This window comes from Mesoplodon bidens (assembly GCF_964165515.1).
Source record: "Mesoplodon bidens genome assembly, chromosome: Y".
Taxonomy (NCBI): Eukaryota; Metazoa; Chordata; class Mammalia; order Artiodactyla; family Ziphiidae; genus Mesoplodon; species Mesoplodon bidens.
Genome location: NC_138180.1, coordinates 49,267,635 through 49,288,454, shown reverse-complemented (window position 1 = coordinate 49,288,454; position 20,820 = coordinate 49,267,635). Strand labels below are relative to the sequence as shown.

The 20,820-nt window shown below is 43.4% G+C and overlaps 1 protein-coding gene across 10 annotated transcripts in view; it reads left to right on the top strand.

Moving 5' to 3' along the window:
• The window catches only part of LOC308609617 (steryl-sulfatase-like), a 169,530-nt gene extending 166,764 nt beyond the window's left edge, over nucleotides 1-2,766 (top strand). For all 10 annotated transcript variants that reach the window (XM_081223343.1, XM_081223346.1, XM_081223344.1 and 7 more), the window contains one exon: nucleotides 1,979-2,766. In XM_081223343.1, the coding sequence (XP_081079469.1) occupies nucleotides 1,979-2,352 (374 nt within the window). In that variant the 3' untranslated portion in view covers nucleotides 2,353-2,766. The remainder of the gene's footprint in view (nucleotides 1-1,978) is intronic.
• Nucleotides 2,767-20,820: the final 18,054 nt, after the last annotated feature.

The window sequence follows — 20,820 nt, the reverse complement described above, 5'->3', positions numbered from 1 at the left end:
TTTGCATTCTCTCTGTTTCTGTTCTCGGGAACCCTGTGTGCTCAGGCCTGGGGTTTCTCTGTCAACGGACCTCTGAACCTTTTCTGCTGGCTGAGACCCTGGAAGTGATCAAAATCACAACAGCTGTTCTTGTCCTGGGCTCGCACGCCCCTCAGATCCCCAAGAAATCCCAGGAACCCACTGCTTATTTTAATTTGGACGAAATAGCCGTTTAAGGATTACACTTGGAAGGTGCTAAATTCAGGGTCTAGCTTAGGAGTCATGTTTTTCTCACGTAAACACTATTTGTCTTTTTGTCAAAGGACTGTAAACTTTCTTTTCTCATGAATCCACTCAGTTTTTTTCCAGCGGTGATTTTGCATAAAAATGGGTTTCATAGGTAGGTAGTGATCTCCACAGCATTTTCTGTGGCCTTGACAAAGCAGCCCTCTCTCTAACTGTATGTCACTGACATCTTTGTCCTGTAATAGTCACAATTATTTCTCTTAAATTTTGGAGCGTATTTTAAACCTAAGTCAAATTATTGTTCCCATCACTACTTAGACTATTTTTTTGAAAAAAATGTTCCATTTAATTTTCCTGCATTCTCCCTAGAAAATGTAATAATTGTTTCCTCTGGTCAGTGGGCCTCAATTGTAAGAAAGATCCAGATCCCGTGGTGGTCAAATATTTATCTGTGACAGAGGTGAGACGGAAGGAACCTTTGTTCAGAGTGGACTGGAATTTTAACAATAGAGAAAAAAACTTTTTTTTTTTTTTTTTTTTCAGTACGCGGGCCTCTCACTGTTGTGGCCTCTCCCGTTACGGAGCACAGGCTCCGGACGTGCAGGCTCAGGGGCCATGGCTCACAGGCCCAGCCGCTCCACGGCATGTGGGATCTTCCCGGACCAGGGCACGAACCCGTGTCCCCTGCATCAGCAGGCGGACTCACAACCACTGCGCCACCAGGGAAGCCCCAGAAGTGACATTTTAAAAACTATGTAACCATCCTACTCTGGGGTCAATTTGGAATTTTTAGCACCTTTATTAAGATATCACATATAGAGCATAGAATTCCAATTCATCCATTTTTAGTAAATGGATAGAATTCTACGACTAGAGTCAAATCTAATATCAGAACATTTTCTTCACCCCCAAAAGATCATTTCTGAAACCCAGCTGCACTTTCTGCCCAGCCTCACTAAATTCTGGATGGGATGCGTCTAGGCTTTCTTAAAAGGGAGGAAATCAAATGTTAGCTGAGGTCCTAGCGTGGTTCAGATGGTTCCTGATGGCTGTATGTACGTGTCCACGTGTGTGTATGTGTGTGTGTGTGTGTGTGTGTCGCGTTTTACCATCTCACGTACATGTTAGCGTGGAGCCTCCCCCTTCCCTCCACTTTGTTTTAAACAGAAACACAGGCTGCGAAGCTTAGCATCTTGAAGTTGGAGAACAAAAAGGGTCAGAGCTCGGAGCCTACAATCTGTTAGCCAGTGTGTATTTGCTGAGTGCCTGCCCCAGTGCAGCTACAAGCTGTCAAGTTTATGAGACTGAACCGTGGCAGTCGTCTTAGAGCTCTCTGCTCAAATAATTAGTAAGGTCTTTTCCTTTCTCACCAGCTTCTCCCAAGCAATTAGGGGTTGGGGAAAAGATGGAAGAGGGAGAGAGAGAAAGAGGGAGAGGGAGAGAGAGGTGGATTGAGGAGGAAATGCCACAGTTCCAATCTGGTTAGATTTGCACCCTAACAGCTATTGCATAATCAGCTTCGTCTCTTGTGCTGTTGCAGTTAAACAGCAATGCGTGGGTTTTTTATTTTTTAAAGCTATGTCTCTTACCCTTTTGAGCCTCAAGCATGAGAAATCCATTCCACGCATAAGCGAGTGGTAGGTCTCTGCCTTCTTGCAGTGCGCGGCAGGGTGATTTCTGTGCCTGTTCTCTTTGGGGGGGACTCTGAGGACCCTGTCCCCACGAAACCCACTCCTGTCCTTGTCAACCACAGGCATGTCCGTCTGGAAAGCCTTTTTCTTCACACCCAAGTTCTTCCCCGAGGGCGCCAACGGATGCTTTGCCACCCACGTGTGTTTCTGTCACGGGCAGTACGTCACCTACCACGACCCGCCTCTACTCTTCGACATCTCCCGAGACCCCAGGGAGAGAAACCCGTTAACTCCGACGTCAGAGCCCCGGTTCCGGGAGATCCTGGGGACCATGCAGGAAGCGGCAGCCCGCCACGCTGAGACCCTGCGGGACGTCCCCAATCAGCTGTCGCTGGGGAACCTTATCTGGAAGCCGTGGCTTCAGATGTGTTGCTCGTCGTCAGGCCTGTCTTGCCAGTGCGACTGGGAGAAGCAGGTTGGGAGAGGAAGCCGTTAGCCACGGGCGTCTCGGGGCGCCCGGGGCCACCCCACCTGCTGCATCACAGACGAGCTCGGGGAGCGGCACTGGGTGAAGCCAGCCCTGGCAGCTTCCACCCAGGGACTCAGATCCCTTTTCTCTGTCTCCTCACCTGGAGACCCCATTAAAACCCCACATTTACGCCCTGGGGAGAAAAATCAGGGTTTGCGGTAAACAGAGGCATAGACATTAGTCACGTCTTCCAAGGCCAGCGTTATATGAACGCGGCAGGCGGGATTTCAGTGAGTCTGGCCAACGCCAGTGCAGACGGAGAGCGGGAAGTTGCACAGGTAACCTGTTCATCTCTCAGCCAATGCGTGTGATCCACGACCTAAGGCATCACTTACTCCACAAGCTGATGTGATGCTGTGGCCACTGTGATTCCCCTTATAGCGCATCACGGAAAAGAGAATAAAATTGAAAGAGTGTTTGCTAAATCTAACATGTGCAACATTATAATGAGTAAAAGACCATCTTGACCCATCGTGGATGATGGTAAGTTCCAATTTGGGTATTGGAAGGCAATTACTGTCAGTATTATTTGCAGTAATATGAAATACTATTCATGATATACATGTTTATATATATACAGTTTCTTCGAGAAGTTTACAGTGTTTAGACGCTTATCACTATTTAAGGAAAAACAATAGAGGCTCACAGCTCTGTCTGTGCTGCAGCCTTTTGGTGAAATCCCTGAGGAACAGTAATGCCAAGACAAATCTCTCCTGAACGGATTTGCATCCCATAATTTGCAGCATTCTCCTTGGGTTCTGCTGTTTCTTTGGTGCACAGAGGTTCTGAACTCAAAGGCCACTTCAGTAATGCTGCTGCAGTCCCTGGAATCCCTTCTAACAGGAACCAGAATTTTTGGCATGTAAAATGTGCGATATTTCGTGGGGGGAGAAAGACACAAGCAATCCCTCCACGACCCATACGCATCCATGACCGTGACATCTTGAGTTCTTGCAGAATTGAATGAAGACAGAAGGTGGTTCATGTCCGTACGTGTGTTTTCTGGGGTCTGATCCTGTGGCTAAGACTGTCTCTGCGTCCACCATGTGACGCGCAATTTTGTGTGAATTCCATCTCCTGCAACCTCTGTAACGCAGGACGAGGCGTAACCCGGTCACGTCGGAGACTGGGGCTTAGGGGCACAGCTGGAGAGAGTTCCGACGTCTGAGCCACCAGCCCCTCCTGAGGACAGGATTCACCCGTGCAGAGAGCACTTAGGTCACCTTCAGGCACTGAACATCCTCCAACAATATCACGCGGATACCTTGCCTGATCCGTCCTCAGGGGCTGTGGTCCATCTGCCTCCCGTTCATCTCTTTCGGGAACATGTCTGAACATCTGCTCTTGGTTCAGGGTTTTCTCGATCCCACAAGAGTGCAGGTCAATGGAATACCCCACCCCCCTGGTACGCTGACCCCTCCGGGCACCTTGGAGAGAATGTGTACAGTGTGGCTCAGGCTTTCTGACAGTGGACTCTGATTTCCTCTGTCTGTCTCCACTGAAGAATGTCTAAGATCCAGCAGCATGTCCCCAGCTCCTCTTTAAGGTCTACTATTTCAGATTTTAATCCTTCTTTTTCTTAAAAAAGGGAAATGATTCCCGTCCCCTCCCCCAGCCCACTCTCTGAGAATGGTTTAAAGTTGGAAAACAAACAGGATTCTTTCTTTTTTTTTTTTTTTTTTTTTTTTTCCGGTATGTGGGCCTCTCACTGCTGTGGCCTCTCCCGTTGCGGAGCACAGGCCCCGGACGCACAGGCCCAGCAGCCATGGCTCACGGGCCCAGCCGCTCCGCGGCACGTGGGATCCTCCCGGACCGGGGCACGAACCCGTGTCCCCTGCATCGGCAGGCAGACTCTCAACCACTGCGCCACCAGGGAAGCCCGGATTCTTTCTTTTAATGCGGATTTCTCATTCCAGAAATTGCCCAAAATCTGTCACATTGTTTTAGGAAATAGTCTCATGAAAGAATGCACCAGCATGTTACTAACGTGTTAGGATTATTGCTGTTATCATACAGAAACTATATAAAGCTGCTGTTTCGAACTTATGTTTGAAGATCATGGTTACTCAGAATTGAATGTACTCAACGCAGATGGACTTTTACAAAACATTTCATGATGTAAGAACATGTGTTTGAGGGTGAAATAACTTGAAGGAGCTTTACAGATGATGTGAATACATAGCTTTGTATAGAATTAATTGTTTAATCTGTACAATGGTAACAGCCAATGAAGAATCCATATACCTCTGGAGCTACAATGAGCTTTAAAGTATTTGCCTCAGAATAACTTGGATCACCCTTACGTTTCACGGTATTTGAAAATCAGGTTTCTTTGTTGTAATCATACTTACCATAGACTTCAGACCACTTACCATCTGAAAGTTTGGCTTGGAATATACAGCAGGAAATTGGAATTTCCATCGGTGTGACCTCTTGAGTTGTATGTGCAAACCTTAGTGAGTTTTGAAGCTTAAAACACATTCTTTTAAAAAAAATCTTTGTATTTCTAGCATTTTGTAGATGTTAAAGGCTAAGCAAACACTAACCTATAGACAGGGCACTATTTGACGATGTCAGTACCACTGCATGAAAAGCAAAATCACAACCTACGTATGGAGGTAATTAAGGATTAAAGAAAGGAAACAGATTTCAGGTAGCCCTGGAGGACATCCAGTGAAGGGTAAAGAAACGGGAAAAGTATTTGGCATCTGTCTGAACAATGCGACCTGTGAAGTGATTGCCTCTGTGCAGGTTTCCCAGAACCTTGTCCCGATGTTAATGCAAAATTAAAATAAAAGTTTCCTTAGCAATTAAACCTTCTGTGCTCTCGTGCCCTGCTTTCCCACAGGACTCAATTCAGCAAGCGTGCGGAGTGTTTCCTATGTTTGGGGCACGATGTTGATGGATGGGGAATATGGGTTTTAGTTCAGCAAATATTTATGGCATGTCTGAGGCTCCAGGGAGGGGTAGGAAGTATAGAGGTGGGTAAGAAATACATAGCCCATGACTTTCATGATTAGAGGGCAGGGCAAGGGCCAAGTTATCCATCACACACACGGCCTCTTTTCAGGGGCTCACAAAAAAACGTCTAATGTCTTTTTAATGTCAGAAACAAAAACTGAACGTTTGGAGTTGAAGATCATAGACGCACAGCTACCAACGCAGTCGTAAAATAGAATTCTTGTGCGTTTTAATGTGGTTTATGTTTTTATGTAACCTGTCTTTATCTTGAATCTTATGCATATATTCCCTTCCTGGGCCTTGGAAGTCTTAACCGGTCCTGGACCCAGATGAAGCAGCTTCTTTGCTCAACAGATGTCTGGGGCAGAGAAGAGTCTAAATTGTGATACGACAAACCTTGCCCTCTCTTCTCTACCTTTCGACCGGGTTCCCTAGGAAGGCAGAAGAGGAGTCAGACTAAACCGCTGAAGCCATGAGAATAAGGAAGGAATGCAGTGATGCTGGGGCTCAGATGGGCTCTCACTGACCCAGCCATTCTGGATAAAAGCTACACCATGCCCGTTGGGAGGCGGGCTGAGCCATGGGTCATAGTAGGGAGAGGTGTGCGTGGATGAAAGATGTTGCTTTGCACAGGCTCCTGTGCAATACACGCCAAGCTTCGTCATGTCCTCTTTGGTCCTGAGAAGATGTCAGGTGTGATGTCAATGACCAAGTGCCTCATAAACTATAGCTGCCTGACTCCCCTCACCTCCCATCCATCTGGGCTGCCCTGGCCCCAGACAGGACAGTGTGGGTGCCCTGGCCATCCTTGGTGTTCCGGTGCCACGAACCGGGTCTGTCTTGCTACACCTGCCTCTAGCTGACATCACTTCCTACCATCTCTTTGTGTGATGTGCTCTGAGTTAAGTGATCGTAATTTACCAGTATTTAAGAGGGTCAAATATTATGTTAGAGGAGCCGTTTCAATTAAGGAAACGTCCACTTACCTAATTGGAACACAAGCAACTTGAAAACGACCCGTGTGCTCATGCAAAGGAAATACTGTCATGAAGCAGTTTCTCAGTTTTCTGAGAACTCAGTGGACCTTACATCTAGGACAGCCTCAAATGTTTGCCCTAAAGGCGGTTCTCCTCATGAAGTTCAGATCCTCGAAATGACCTCTCAGGGTACTGCTGTTTATCTTACCCATCTTCAAAGAAGCTGATTGTCAAATGAATGTATAATATATTCAAAACAGAAATAGGGCTTCCCTGGTGGCGCAGTGGTTGAGAGGCCGCCTGCCGATGCAGGGGACACGGGTTCGTGCCCTGGCCTGGGAAGATCCCACATGCTGCGGAGCGGCTGGGCCCGTGAGCCATGGCCACTGAGCCTGCGCGTCCGGAGCCTGTGCTCCGCAACGGGAGAGGCCACAACAGTGAGAGGCCCATGTACTGCAAAAAACAAAACAAAACAAAAGACTCACAGGCATAGAAAACAAATTTATGGTTACCAAAGGGGCAAGAGAGGGGAGGATTCAATTAGGAGTTTGGGATTAACAGATACACACCACTTTATACAAAATAGATAAAAAACAAGCATTTACTGTATACCACAGGAAACGATATTCAATATATTATAATAACCTATAATGGAAAATAATCTGAATATATATATATATGAGTTACTTTGTTGTACACCTGAAATACACAATATTGTAAATCAGCTACACTGCAATTTAAAAAAAAAGGCAGATTGTACGGTTTACCCAATGAGCAAACATAATGACTTTCATATGGTGGTCTGGGATATAAAATTGGCCTCCCTGGTTATATGAGGATCTCAGGTTTCAAACTGTATTACCTGTGCTGAGGGATGGTGGTGTTTTTCTGAAGGCCCAATTTCCGATGAATATATTTTTATAAATATGAACTGTGAATAGCCTGTCAAATTTTATGTTGTCTAAATTTAACACAGGGTGCAAAACTAAGTCACACACAAAGATATGACATATTACCTAGTGGGCAGGGCCCCTCAGTAACTGCATGTGAAGCAGAAACTGTCTCATAGCTCTTACATACAGTTTCATTGCAATGGGTATCGGGCAAGAAGACATATCCCACTTCTTTTATCTTTGGGACCATAGAGACACTCAGGCCTGGCCGGAAGTTCCCCGCACCATCCTCTGTAGCTGCAGAATGCAGAATATCCAGGTAAGGACTCTGAGATGGTCCTAAGGAATGGTGATGCCATGATGGTAATGAAATAGCCTGGATCCCTGAGTCAACACCTGGGGTAGCTCCAGAGAACCCCCCCTCCCCTCATCAACAGGTGGCTGTGACCTGAATAGGATCTAATCTTTTTCTTAAGCCACCGAGATATGGAGGCTGTTAGTGCAACAGCAGCTAGGGTTACTTACCTTGACTAATAACACTAAGCTTGGCCACATTATGTAAGCTTGACGTTCTGCGATCATTTTTTGGATTGCAAAAAGATTTTTCCGATCTACTGGTATTGCTTTGAATAGAAGCCTATGCACTAATTTTTAATTTTGATTTTATGATGGGAAGAACCCTTAACATGAGATCTGCCCTCTTAACAGATTCTTCAGTGTACAATAGAATATTTTTAACTACAGGCACAGAATTGTACAACAGATCTCTAGAATATATTCATCTTGCATAACTGAAACTTTATACTTGTTGGTAGGAACTCCCCATTTTCCTCACCCCACCCCCTCACCCAGCCCCTGGCAACCACCGTTCTGCTCTCTGCCTCTATGAGTTTCCTCATATAAGTGGAATCATGCAGTATTTGTCCTTCTGTGACTGGCTTATTTCACTTAGCGTCTTGTACCTAAGATTCATCCATGTTGTTTACTGAAAGATTGCCCTCATTTTTAAAGTTCAAGCGTGTCTATTATTAAAAAACAAAACAAAACAAAAGGCAACAAGTCTTGGTGAGGATGTGGAGAAATTGGAACCCTCTGCATCGTTGGCGGGAATGCAAAATGGTGTAGCAGCTGTGAAAAACAGTATGGAGATTCCTCAAGAAATTAAAGATAGAGCTACCATAGGATCCAGCCATCTCACTTCTGGGTATTTATCCAAAAAATTGAAATCTGGATCTCAAAGAGATTTCTGCACAACCATGATCATTGCAACGTTATTCATAATAGCCGGTATGTGGACAGAATCCTAAATGTCACTAACTGATGAATGGACAAGGAAATGTGGCATACGCCTTAATTCTTTAAAGACTGTCAACCGTATGAAGGTGGGAAACAGAGACACTTAGAGATAGAAGTATACTGGACACTACCACCACCTGCCCACAGCCCAGAATTGTGGAGAAGTGATTCTGTAACTACAGTGTGAGTGAGTGAGAAACAGAGTTGCTTGCTTTATACAACCAGCAATTTGATCATCACTTAAATGTTGAGATTCTTTCTCAAAGTGGAATATTACATTTTACATCATGGACTAGAGGAAAATAGCAGATTTAAAAATATATATGCCTAGGAATGATGGTATTTCTAATAGTAAAATCTTCTAATGAATACCTTTTTATAAAATATTCTGGCTAGCAGATATTTGGTCCTGTCCAAAACGCCCAAGGAGACATCTTGGTCCACACCAAAAGGTCCTTGATATTTGGTCCTGTTCAAACTTGTGTGGCATGGACCAAATATCTCATGGACCTTTTAGATAGGACCAAATTTCAAGGACCTTTGGGCATGGACCAAATGTCTGATGCACCAAATGTCTTACAAAAGTTTTGGACAGGACCAAATATCCTGCAAGGGATGTTTTTTTAATTCCCTGCAAACTTTATCACTTTTGAAATACTTTCAAAAATATTTCCTGTGAATATGTAAAAGACTCCTGTGAATGCTATATTTTAGTTGTGTTGATCAGATTTTAGTCTTAGAAAAAGATCAAAAGATGATGTAATGTTTTTATGCCAACTTCTTTCAGCAACCTTTGAAATAATGCCGTGTAACTAATGTTTAATATTTCCAATTAATCCATGAGATGCTTATTTCCTGTGCTTTTCTTTAAGTCAGCATTGAAAACATTCAGCTAATGCAGAGTATCAGTTTCGTGTTAAAATCTGAGGGGCATTTCTGCAGCAAGGTTTGAAAGCAGCGTTGTCTAGTGCCTCTCAGCAAAGGTGACAAGTGCCATATGAAAAGGTTGGGAGAAGTTAAGAGTTTCAGATAATTCAGAAAAGGGCACTCGTGACATTTTATCAGGCGAGGCAAATGTATCAGGTCAGTAACTGCTACGAGAGAGAGGTATGAGACAGACCATCCATTAGAGCTTGTATCAGGGAGACGTGTTCCCAGCTGTAGCATCAGAAGCAGAGATAAAGTGAGTTTCTGCAACATGTTTCATCATCCTGAAGGTGAGGTGGGAAATGTTCCCAGGGCCCATGCGTTGCTGTGATAGGATGGCATATGCGATGATGTTTGGTTAGACTCATGCATCCCAGGCTTGATTCCAAGAACGGCTGTGCATTCATTGACTTAATCTTCATTCCACCTCTGTCAGATAGATGTTATGATTGTCTCGTTACAGATGAGGAAACAAGTATAGAAAACAGGATGTAAACAGACTGCTTTATGCTCAGACTTATGCCGTGATGTTTTGGTTAAAAAAAAGTAAATGGATAGATTTTCATGGTCTCCATGTATGACTGTGCATGCTGTCTACTGCACAACTCCAGGGGTGACAAAACACACCACCATAGGAAGAGTGCTTTCTAAATTTGTCCAGTGTGCAACCTGGGCCACCATACGTAGCAGGCTTGGTTAGATGGTGACATTGTACAAGGAGCTGGATATGTAAGTCATTGATAGAACTTATTATTTTGATTGGCCTGCCAAGGAACACAGGAGGGTGCTGCGTGAATTCAACCCACACATTGAATCTATGAGCTGGCCTATAGACTTGAGACCTTTCCAGAGGAAAGAAGCAGTCTGAGGATACTGACCATTAAAATGGAGTTCAGGGGCTTCCCTGGTGGCGCAGTGGTTGAGAGTCCGCCTGCCGATGCAGGGGACACGGGTTCGTGCCCCTATCCCGGAAGATCCCACATGCCGCGCAGCGGCTGGGCCCGCGAGCCATGGCCGCGGAGCCTGTGTGTCTGGAGCCTGTGCTCCGCAACGGGAGAGGCCACGGCAGTGAGAGGCCCGCGTACAGCAAAAAAAAAAAAAAAAAAAAAAAAAAAAAAAAAAAAAAATGGAGTTCAGATTAGTGGAGTTGGTCTACTGCATTTAAAGAAACAGGCATGTGGTTTTGTGTTTGTTCATTTACTGTTTACAGCCCTCACTGTGGTGTTTGCTAAAGGTTTGTGGCTTGTTCCACGGTCCAGGCACATTTAAAATTGTGTTTTGGAGGAAATGGCACCTGTCACTTCAGAGCTGCAGCATCAGTTGCCAGTATAAAAATTTCCCAGCACTCCTTCCACATCTCAGATAGAGGCTGGTCCCCCAGACTGGTCTCAGGGTGAGGATGACACCAGCCAGAGCCCCAGATGACCCACGATGACCATATAAGGTGAGCAAGGAATAATCCTTTGTTCTTAAGTGACCAAGGGCTTAGATGTTGTCACTGCACCTTTAAGTACCTTCTTCTTGACTAACTCCTGTCACCACTCTGTTTCTGCAAAGGAATCATGATTAAATTTTTCCAGATACTTCATCACTCATTTTTTCCCCTTACAGATCATCTGCTAAGGAAATCCTAGGCATTTTGAACACTGGAATGGTTGAGGCTTCAGCAGGGTTAGAAAGATATTTTAGGTAGTTGGAGGAGAGGAAAAATGAGGATGGCTTTGGGCCAGGATGAAAAACAAACAAACAAAACACAAAAATTAACATTTAGGTTGACTAAAGCTTCAGAAATGTACACATCTCCTAACCTTTCCTGAGTGGGCTTTAGGGAGGTAAATAATCCCTTCACTGGGTGACATCTTACAGGGCATGGAAACTTATCAACGACTGTACAAGTTAAATGTCTCTGCTTTAACAGTAACAACAAAGCCTACGTTGAATGCCATGTGAAATATGTTGAAAATGTTTCCTCTTGTTTAATTGTATGTTTAAAATTTTTGACACTATATTTAAAGTAAAAAAGCATATATAGTAGGAACAGTGACATATTTTAAATGCCAGTAAACCATCTTCCGACCTTTCATCCTTTGAATTGTTTGCCCTTTTCATTTTCACCCCAATAATGTTTAGTGAATTCTGGTGCCAAGAAAAAAAAATTATATAGTGTTCTTGTTTTCCCATGACAGTGTTTTAAAGGGTGACTTGTGTTAGGGAAATATTTAAAGCCATATTGCGTAATTTCCATCACAGCAAGGCAGTGTTAAAGATTTTCCAGGGCTATAAATGGTTCTGCTCATGTATAGTTGTTTAAATTCAACAGTGATGACAATTAGAAGAGAACGACCAAGCAGAAATGAGACAGTGACTTATGCCTTATAGTGGGAGCAGGGGCTGGAGGCGAGAGGAAGATTAGTGTTCAATATAGAAGCAAGCCTCTATCATCCCCACTTCTGTTTATGGTGCATTTCTCTTAAAAGATGAAAAAGTAGAGGTCGGAGGACTGACGTTGCCGTGGGTCGCAGTGTGGCAATTATCCCATAATAGTCCATCTTCAGTGATTCTAGATAACGCCTGAGAAAGCACTTGATGAATGCTTCCGTCCAAACAACTGTTTAGCTCCGGGGCAGACAGAAGAGCCAGAATTACAGACCTTCACCTCTCACTGTCTTGTATGTCTAAAACGTGCAGGAATCCAATGTCAGCTCATCACTTACCATGCTTTAAAAATACATATTTCTCTGCACAAGATGGCCTCTTTGATTCTCTGCTCCAAGGAAGTTTTCTAGAAGTACAAGAAATCCCTTATGAAGATGTGGAGATTTATTCTAGGAAATGACAATGCTCTTGAATTATCTTTCGAGGAGATCTGGCCACGAGCAGGGGCCCTAACAGCTAGATGGCATGCTGCCCTTTCTAGAAATTAATGGCCGTGACAAAACGGATTCTGCAGCAGCCCCGGCAAATATGTTAACACGTACTCAGTGACTGGCCTACATACTGAGCATCGCCCATCCAATTTGAAACATTGAGCAATGGCTTAGAGCAAGCCCTGTCCTCCTCTCTCCTTCTGGTGTTCGTCTAGACTAACCACTTTGGCTGGGCTTCTCCTTTCTCCTCTTTGGTACATAACCACAGAAATTTGCATGCTCTGGACGGAAAAGAATTTGACCGAGTGAATGAATGGGACTCTAAATCACTAATTTTGAGGATTGAATGTCAACATAATTCAATTTCTGTAATGTAAGTGACGCCAGTGCCTGAGAAGGGAGGATGGTGACAAAGGCAGCTGAATTGTAAGGCACCATTATGATTAAACACGATTATTTAATAGAACACATTTAATTCTCCTAGCAAGAGAGGGTTACCCAATTAGAAAGTGTTTTCGTCAGTACCATATTAAGACCCATTCTGGTGTATCTTTCCTACTATTTTCATTGTAGTGTGTAAGGACAAATGCAAACTACAATAGTACCCTAAAGCATTTCCTAGTTGGTCGATAAATATTCCTGAACCATAAAATATGGATTTGCCAATGTAGGGAGTTCATCACATTGCCCTAGAGTTTCTTCCGTCTTGGCAGATAAGTACAGAGTCCTTTCCAGCATGGAACTCAGCTCTCTGATTACTGTGTAGTCCATTGTAGTTGCCAATTACTTAGGTGTTAGAAAAGCAAGACTTTTCATCATGGACGTGGACACAGAGCAGACTATGCCTTTTGATTTTTTACATTAAATGTGATATTAGTAAAGATCATTTATTTATAATTCGCATGGGGTTGCATTGTGGTTGTGCTGACAGGAAGATGCTTCAACTCTGCCCTCAGAAGCCTCAGCCCTTGGAAATGAAAGCTTGGAATGCAATAATGTAATATGTTTCCTGAGAGAGGCACAGATGAAACTTTACATTTTAAAATTCATTCTCATCAGTGTTATTCCAAATGGAAAGACAGGATAGAAAGACTGCATGACCCTTGCTAACCATAATTTGTTTAAAGCACTATATTGTGGAAAACGGCAAACACACACAAAAGTAGAAAGACTGCAGTATTGAACCCTCTGTGACCTCATCCCCATAATTCAAATACCATCACCATCGTGCTCATCTTCAAACACAATTGCAGTCACAATATTCCCTGGTGGTCCAGTGGCTAAGACTCCACACTCCCAATGCAGGGGGCCCAGGTTCGATCCCTGGTCAGGGGACTAGGTCCCACCTGTCGCAACTAGGACTTCGCATGCCGCAACTAAAGATCCCACGTGCCGCAACTAAGACCCGCGCACAGCCAAATAGATAAATATTTTAAACATAAATAAATAAATAAACGTAAAAGTTTGCCTAGTCATTCCTGATCCGAATGTAACCATTTTAATGTTGCAAGATAGACTACGTAAATGGCTACGTTTTTCTCCAGAGTGTCTGTATTTTCATAGGAGTAAAGAGTAAAGATGATGAACAGACAGATGGTATCAGGGTCCTCTGTGTGTCACACCATCTCAAAACTTAGTGGCTTCATACAGTACCCACTTCCTTAGCTCCTGATTTTGTAGGTTGACATTTAGGTGGGGCTCAGTGGGGTGGCTCTTTCCTGTCTAGGATTATCTCCGTGGATCTTGGCTGCAGCATCTGTAACTGGTGGATGAACAGCTGGGGTGACTGGTTTATTGTGGCTTCATCCGTGAAGGTGGGCAACATCCAGGGCCCCTCTCCATGTGGCTCCCTCATTCTCCAGCAGGCTGGTCCAGGCTTGTCCTCAAGGCTGGCATTCCGGTGGTTTCAACATCAGAAGACAAGGGCAAGCCCAGGTGCAGAGAGTTTGCAAGCATCTGCTGTTGTGTGTTTGCCACTTTCCACTGCAAACAGGTTCCGTGGCCAAACCCAGATGCAAAATGTTGATAAGTAGACCTCCGCACTTACAGGGCATAATTGCAAATTCACATTGCAACAGGACGTGCACACAAGGGAGGGGAAATCTGTGGCTAGCGTTATAATCTACTTCATAAAGTTTTATCAATGAAAGCAAAAGGAAATGACATGGACAGCAGTGAAAACAGCAGAGTAAGGACCTCCAAAATTTCCCTGCTCCATAAAATCAGTGAGACAGCTAGAAAAAGTGGTCAGAGTTAACTTTTACAGGAATCTGGAAATTAACCAAAGGCTTGCAGCAATCCGGGCAGCAATTATTCAAGGAAAATGGTTGAATCAGAGTAAAAAAACAGTAAGCTTGGTGGTATTTTAACTTGCCGAGTGCGATGCATCATTCTCCAGCCTTGAAAAACAACATCCCCCGGCTTCCCTAGCAGGCAGCAGAGGGAAGGAACAGCCTGGACTCTAGCAAATCCTCATTCCTAAGGGATGGTTTATTTGTCTGTTTTTGCCCTGACTTGGAGCTTGCCTAGTGCAAAGAGCCTTTACCTGGAGAGAATAAATTGCTGAAACATGCAACATTGAGGATGAACATTGAAAACATGGTGGTAAGAGAAAAAAATCACAGACAAGAAACCATGTATTCTATGATTCTGTTAAGACATTTCAAGAATATGCAAATCCATAGTGACAGAAAGTAGATTAGAGGTTGCCAGGTTCAACAGACTGAATATTTATGACTCCCCAAACTTCTTTTGTTGAAATTCTAACCCCCAGTTGGATGGCATTGGGAGATGGGGCTTTTGGGAGGTGATTAGGTCCTATAAGGGTGGAGCCCTTATGAACGGAAGTAGTGCCCTTCTACAAGAGACCCTGAAGGCTTCTGTCTCCCTCCTGCTACTATGTGAGGACACAGCAAGAAGACACTGTCTGGAGACCAGGAAGAGGGCCCTCACCAGACACCGGATTCTGCCGGCACCTTGATCTTGGACTTCCCAGTCTCCAAAATGGTGAAAAATAAATTTTTATTGAAGCTACTCAGTCTACGGTATTTTTCTTATAACAGCTCAAAAGGATTAAGACAGAGGCTGAGAGTGGCTGGGAAGTGGCCTCTAATGGATGCAGGATTTCTCTGGGTCCTGATGAAAATGTTCTGAAATTAGATAGCAGTGATGGTCACACAACTTTGTGACTATCCTAAAAGCCACCAAATTGTCAATGTTAAAATGCTAACTGGGACTTCCCTGGCAGCCCATTGGTTAAGACTCTATGCTTCCAGTACAGGGAGCACAGGTTTGATCCCTGCTTGGGGAACTAAGATCCCACAGGCCGCATGGTGTGGCAAAAAAAAAAGTTAAAAAAAATAAAATAAAATGCTAACTATTATGAGATGCAAATTGTATTGTAATAAAAAAAATGAAGTCCATTATTTCAATAACTTAAGAAACAAGAAAGTAAAGTAGCTCTCTTTTAGCCTTCAGTGATTCAAAGTTGACTCTCTACATGTACTTTATTGCAAAATTGTTGAACTTTTACACCGTCTTTAGGATGGAGTCCTGGGCTTTTGATGGCACTTTCTGTTTGTTTGTTTGTTTTTCGTTTGCCTTGATGAACAAACCCCAGCTATGTTCCAGCTACTCTTCATGCCTTGAATGCCCCCTTCTCCACCCACTGACTCACCTCCCCAAATTGAGGAGCCACGATTTATCTTAGAATTCTCAGTTTGGTTATCTCCTCTCTAGGAGACATACTGTTTCCCCATGTTAACACATAACCACTGGTATTGTGTCTTCTGTAAGATGTGGATTCAACGAGATGGGTTTTAGACTTCTAGCCCCTTGAGGGAGGAAACGATTTTTATTCATCTTTACATCTCACGTGAACAGAACGATGCCTGAAACCTTCACAGGGATTTTTCATCTTCTCTGGACACTGGGAAGGTTATACCTGCCACCATCTCTGGAGCATCGAACCCGAGGCCAGTCCACCCTGTCCATTCTCCCACCTCTCTGCACACGTTGCCCAACCAGCTTAAAAACAGAGTGGTCCCAAAGGAGTGGGAAACTTCCATCCACACAAAAGCCTGAACAGAGATGCTTACAGCAGCTGTATTCATAATTGCCAAAACATGGACGCAAGCAAGGTGTCCTTCAGTAGGTGAATAGAGAAATAAACTGTGGTCCATCCAAACAATGCGATATCATTCAGTGCTGAAAAGAAATGAGCTATCAAGGCATGGAAAGACATGGAGGGACCTTAAATGCTTATTATTAACTGAAAGGAGCCAATCTGAGAACACTACATACGGTATGATTACAACACTGTGACATTCTGGAAAACATAAAACCATGGAGAGAGTAAAAAGATCAGTGGGTGCCAGGGGATGGAAGGGAGGGGTTAATAAGTAGAGCACAGAGGATTTTTTAGGGTGGTGAAACTGTACTCATACAGAATAGATACTATAATGGAAACTGTACTCATACAGAATAGATACTATAATGGAAACTGTACTCATACAGAATAGATACTATAATGGAAACTGTACCCTTACAGAATAGATACTATAATGGAAACTGTACCCATATGGAATAGATACTATAATGGAAACTGTACCCATATGGAATAGATACTATAATGGAAACTGTACCCATATGGATTAGATACTATAATGGAAACTGTACCCTTTATAGAATAGATACTATAATGGAAACTGTACCCATACGGATTAGATACTATAATGGAAACTGTACTCATACAGAATAGATGCTATAATGGAAACTGTACCCTTACAGAATAGATACTATAATGGAAACTGTACTCATACAGAATAGATGCTATAATGAAAACTGTACCCATACGGAATAGATACTATAATGGAAACTGTACCCATACGGAATAGATACTATAATGGAAACTGTACCCATACAGAATAGATACTATAATGGAAACTGTACCCTTACAGAATAGATACTATAATGGAAATTGTACCCATACGGATTAGATACTATAATGGAAACTGTACCCTTACCGAATAGATACTATAATGGAAACTGTACCCATACGGAATAGATACTATAATGGAAACTGTACTCATACGGAATAGACACTATAATGGAAACTAGTCATACAGAATAGATACTGTAATGGAAACTGTACCCATATGGATTAGATACTATAATGGAAACTGTACTCATACAGAATAGATGCTATAATGGAAACTGTACCCTTACAGAATAGTGTATAATATACACTATTAGTGTATAATATTATAATAGTGTATAATACTGTAATCATACAGAATAGATACATTTGTCCAAACCCATAGAAGGTACAAGACCAGGAGTGAACCCTAATGTAAACTATGGACTTGGGGTGATGGTGATGTGTCCACATAGGTTTATCAGTTGTAACAAATGTACCATCTGGTGGGGGGGGGCATGTAGATAATAGAGGAGGCTGTGCAGGCGTGAAGGCAGGGGGTGTGTAGGAAATCTCTATACCTTCTGTTCCATTTTGCTTTGAACCTAAAACTTCTCTAAAAAATAAAGTCTTCTGGCTTCCCTGGTGGCGCAGTGGTTGAGAATCTGCCTGCTGATGCAGGGGATGTGGGTTCATGCCCCGGTCCGGGAGGATCCCACATGCTGTGGAGCGGCTGGGCCCGTGAGCCATGGCCGCTGGGCCTACGCGTCCGGAGGCTGTGCTCCGCAGCGGGAGAGGCCACAACAGTGAGAGGCCCGCGTACCACACAAAAAAAATAAAAATAAAAAAAAATAAAGTATTCAACGTACACATGCACACAGAGTGGTGATCATCAGGCTGCAACGTGACCCTTTCAGCTTCTCCTGGATCCCAAGGGACGAAGTGAAGTCTCCTGTCCAGAGTGTGTTTTCTGTTCCTGTCTTGAATCAAGAACCCAGGGAAAGTTCAGAATCTGCTGTTATAGGATATTCAACCCCGAGGAAGAGCCATTCCTACTCCAGGGAGTGTATCCCACTTTGCCTCTGTGAAAAAGACTCCCCTTTGGAGCCCAGCAGAGAGTCCAGTGTGTGCAATGCCCCCAGGAGGTGTGCACTATGGCCATACTCAGCTCCAACCCACTCCTCCAGATCTCTGGGCATCTTTGTCCTACTGTCCAGCTTCTCAGGGGCTCCACCTGACAGCTTCAGGTGCACAGCTTCTGGCCACTCTTCTTGATCTGGCTGTGAATATTTAACCCAGCTCTCAACTTTCACCCTCAGCTTTCCTTCAGTCCTCCAGTTTGGCTCAGTGGACTCACCTCTACTGTGGGATTTTCCCCACTGCACATAGTGATGTTTGTTCCCTTTGAATGAAAATGTGTGGCCCCTCCCCAAGTCATGCTCACTAGCTGCTCTGATTCTCTCTTTGCCACCCCCCCATCCCTACATGAGTCTTTATCAGAACCTCCTTTGTACGACCCAATGATTTCTGCAATCTGAAAAAATTCTTAATAAGTCAAGGTGAAAATATGATCTTTCAAAGAAGGACACATTTTTGGACACTCTCCTCTTGAGAGACCTCTAGCAGCTTAGCTACCATTCAGAGTGGTACAAACTACCCATGTAAAAATGGCTCTCTGAGAAAGAATTGTTCCGTAAGAAGAATCATGCTGATCTAAAATTATGTATGCAGAGTATGTATTTAATTTATCATTCACCTAAAAATCTCAATGAAATAACTGTGTTGTGTACATTTGTATCCACTTCTTCCTTTAGTGGACAGTTATCTAATTTTTCTTTGTGCTACTTTGAAATAAATCTCGTTGAATATCCAATAATAGCAGATTCTGAACTTTCCCTGGGTTCTAGATCCCAAATGATATATTGGTGTCTTTGGAAAGCTAGATTTTTAGCAATAAAAAACCAAAATGCAAACTTAGCTAGCTCTGGGAATAAAAATAGTGGAGCAACAAAGCAAAAAGTGCTTTTTTTTGCAGACAACACAGGCTTAAAATAGCTAAACTCATGTTGGGTTGGAAGATAATAATAGGAACAAGGCCTTGGCCTAATTAAAATCATTCCGAAAGCTACATAACATATATTCAACTTTCAGTTATCTCAGAGATCACAGAATTGGGGGTTTGTGAATGATAATTAAACATTAGCCGTAGAATTAAAGCCTTAAAAACTGGCAAAAAAATTTTATGCGTTTGTTCTATGCCTTCAATCAAATTGATTGTTTACTTCTTCTTGTATTGTGTGAGCTGTTTTTGCATTTAAGGGATAAAAGATGCTGTTTTTGCATTTAAGGGATAAAAGACATGAAACAATGTTTCTAAGGCTTGTTGTTCTGAAGCAGGTGTAGGTTTTCTAAGTAGAACTGGTCTGAGCTAATGTCCTTACTCTGGTGTCCAGAATTGAACGCCTGGCTTTTAATCACTTACTGAACTGCTAGAAATATCACAGAAGGACTCAATTTTATATAGATTGCTAATTCATGAGCTTCAGAAATTTGGTGACTTAGAAAAGTAACATTTCTTAGGCATTTATAATACCGACATACCTTGAGCATGTGGCATTCAGTGGTTCTGGCTCAGGACAGACTTTACTTGAATGGCTTTATTTTCATACTCTTGTCCGTTTCTTGGTTTTGAGGCCATTTGTTGGCAGTCTTTGGTCTTCTGCTGTTTGATGCAAGGGCCTTGTTCTGTTTAATTCCATGTGTCAGAAAACCACAGGATTAGACCTTCAGATAAATACATCAATGCTGGCCCAAGACCTGCAGACTTTGGCTTGGCAATGGCGATGTGTTAGTCAGTTATTTCCATAATATTGCTGCATAACAACCAGCTCTACTCAGTGGCATAAAAACACACATTTGTTCTCCTGCTCATTGGTTTGTGGGTCATCCAGTGTGGTTCTGCTCCATGTGTTGCACACTCAGGATCCAGGCTCAAGGGGCAGAGAACAGAAGCACCCAGAGGGGCAAGAAGAAACACATGCTGCTCTTCAGATCTGTCCCTGTAGCAGTCATTTCTGTTCACATTTCGTTGGCTGAAGCAGGTAGCAAGAAAGTCTACTTCTCCCATAGGTAATTTTCCGTGGCTATGCAGTGAATCACCACCAGCTTAGCAGCCAAAACCAATACCCATGCACCGATTCACAGTTCTGCAACCTAAAGTCCAGCACAGTTCAGCTGGGTTTTCTGCCATACATCTCACAGTGTGGCATCAGTGTATCATCTGGGACTGACTATAGTTCTCACCTGCGGCTTGAGATCGTCTTCCAAGCTTGGTGGTTATTTGCAGAATTAATTTCCTTCTCATATGTCCCACATGGGTTCCTCCAGTTTAAAAAAATAAATTATTAATTTATTTATTTTTGGCTGCATTGGGTCTTTGTTGCTGCACACGGGCTTTTCTCTAGTTTTGGCGAGCGGGGGCTACTCTTCATTGCGGTGCGCGGGCTTCTCATTGCGGTGGCTTCTCGTTGTGAAATGTGGCCTCTAGGCGAGCAGGCTTCAGTAGTTGTGGCTCGCGGGCTTAGTTGCTCCGTGGCATG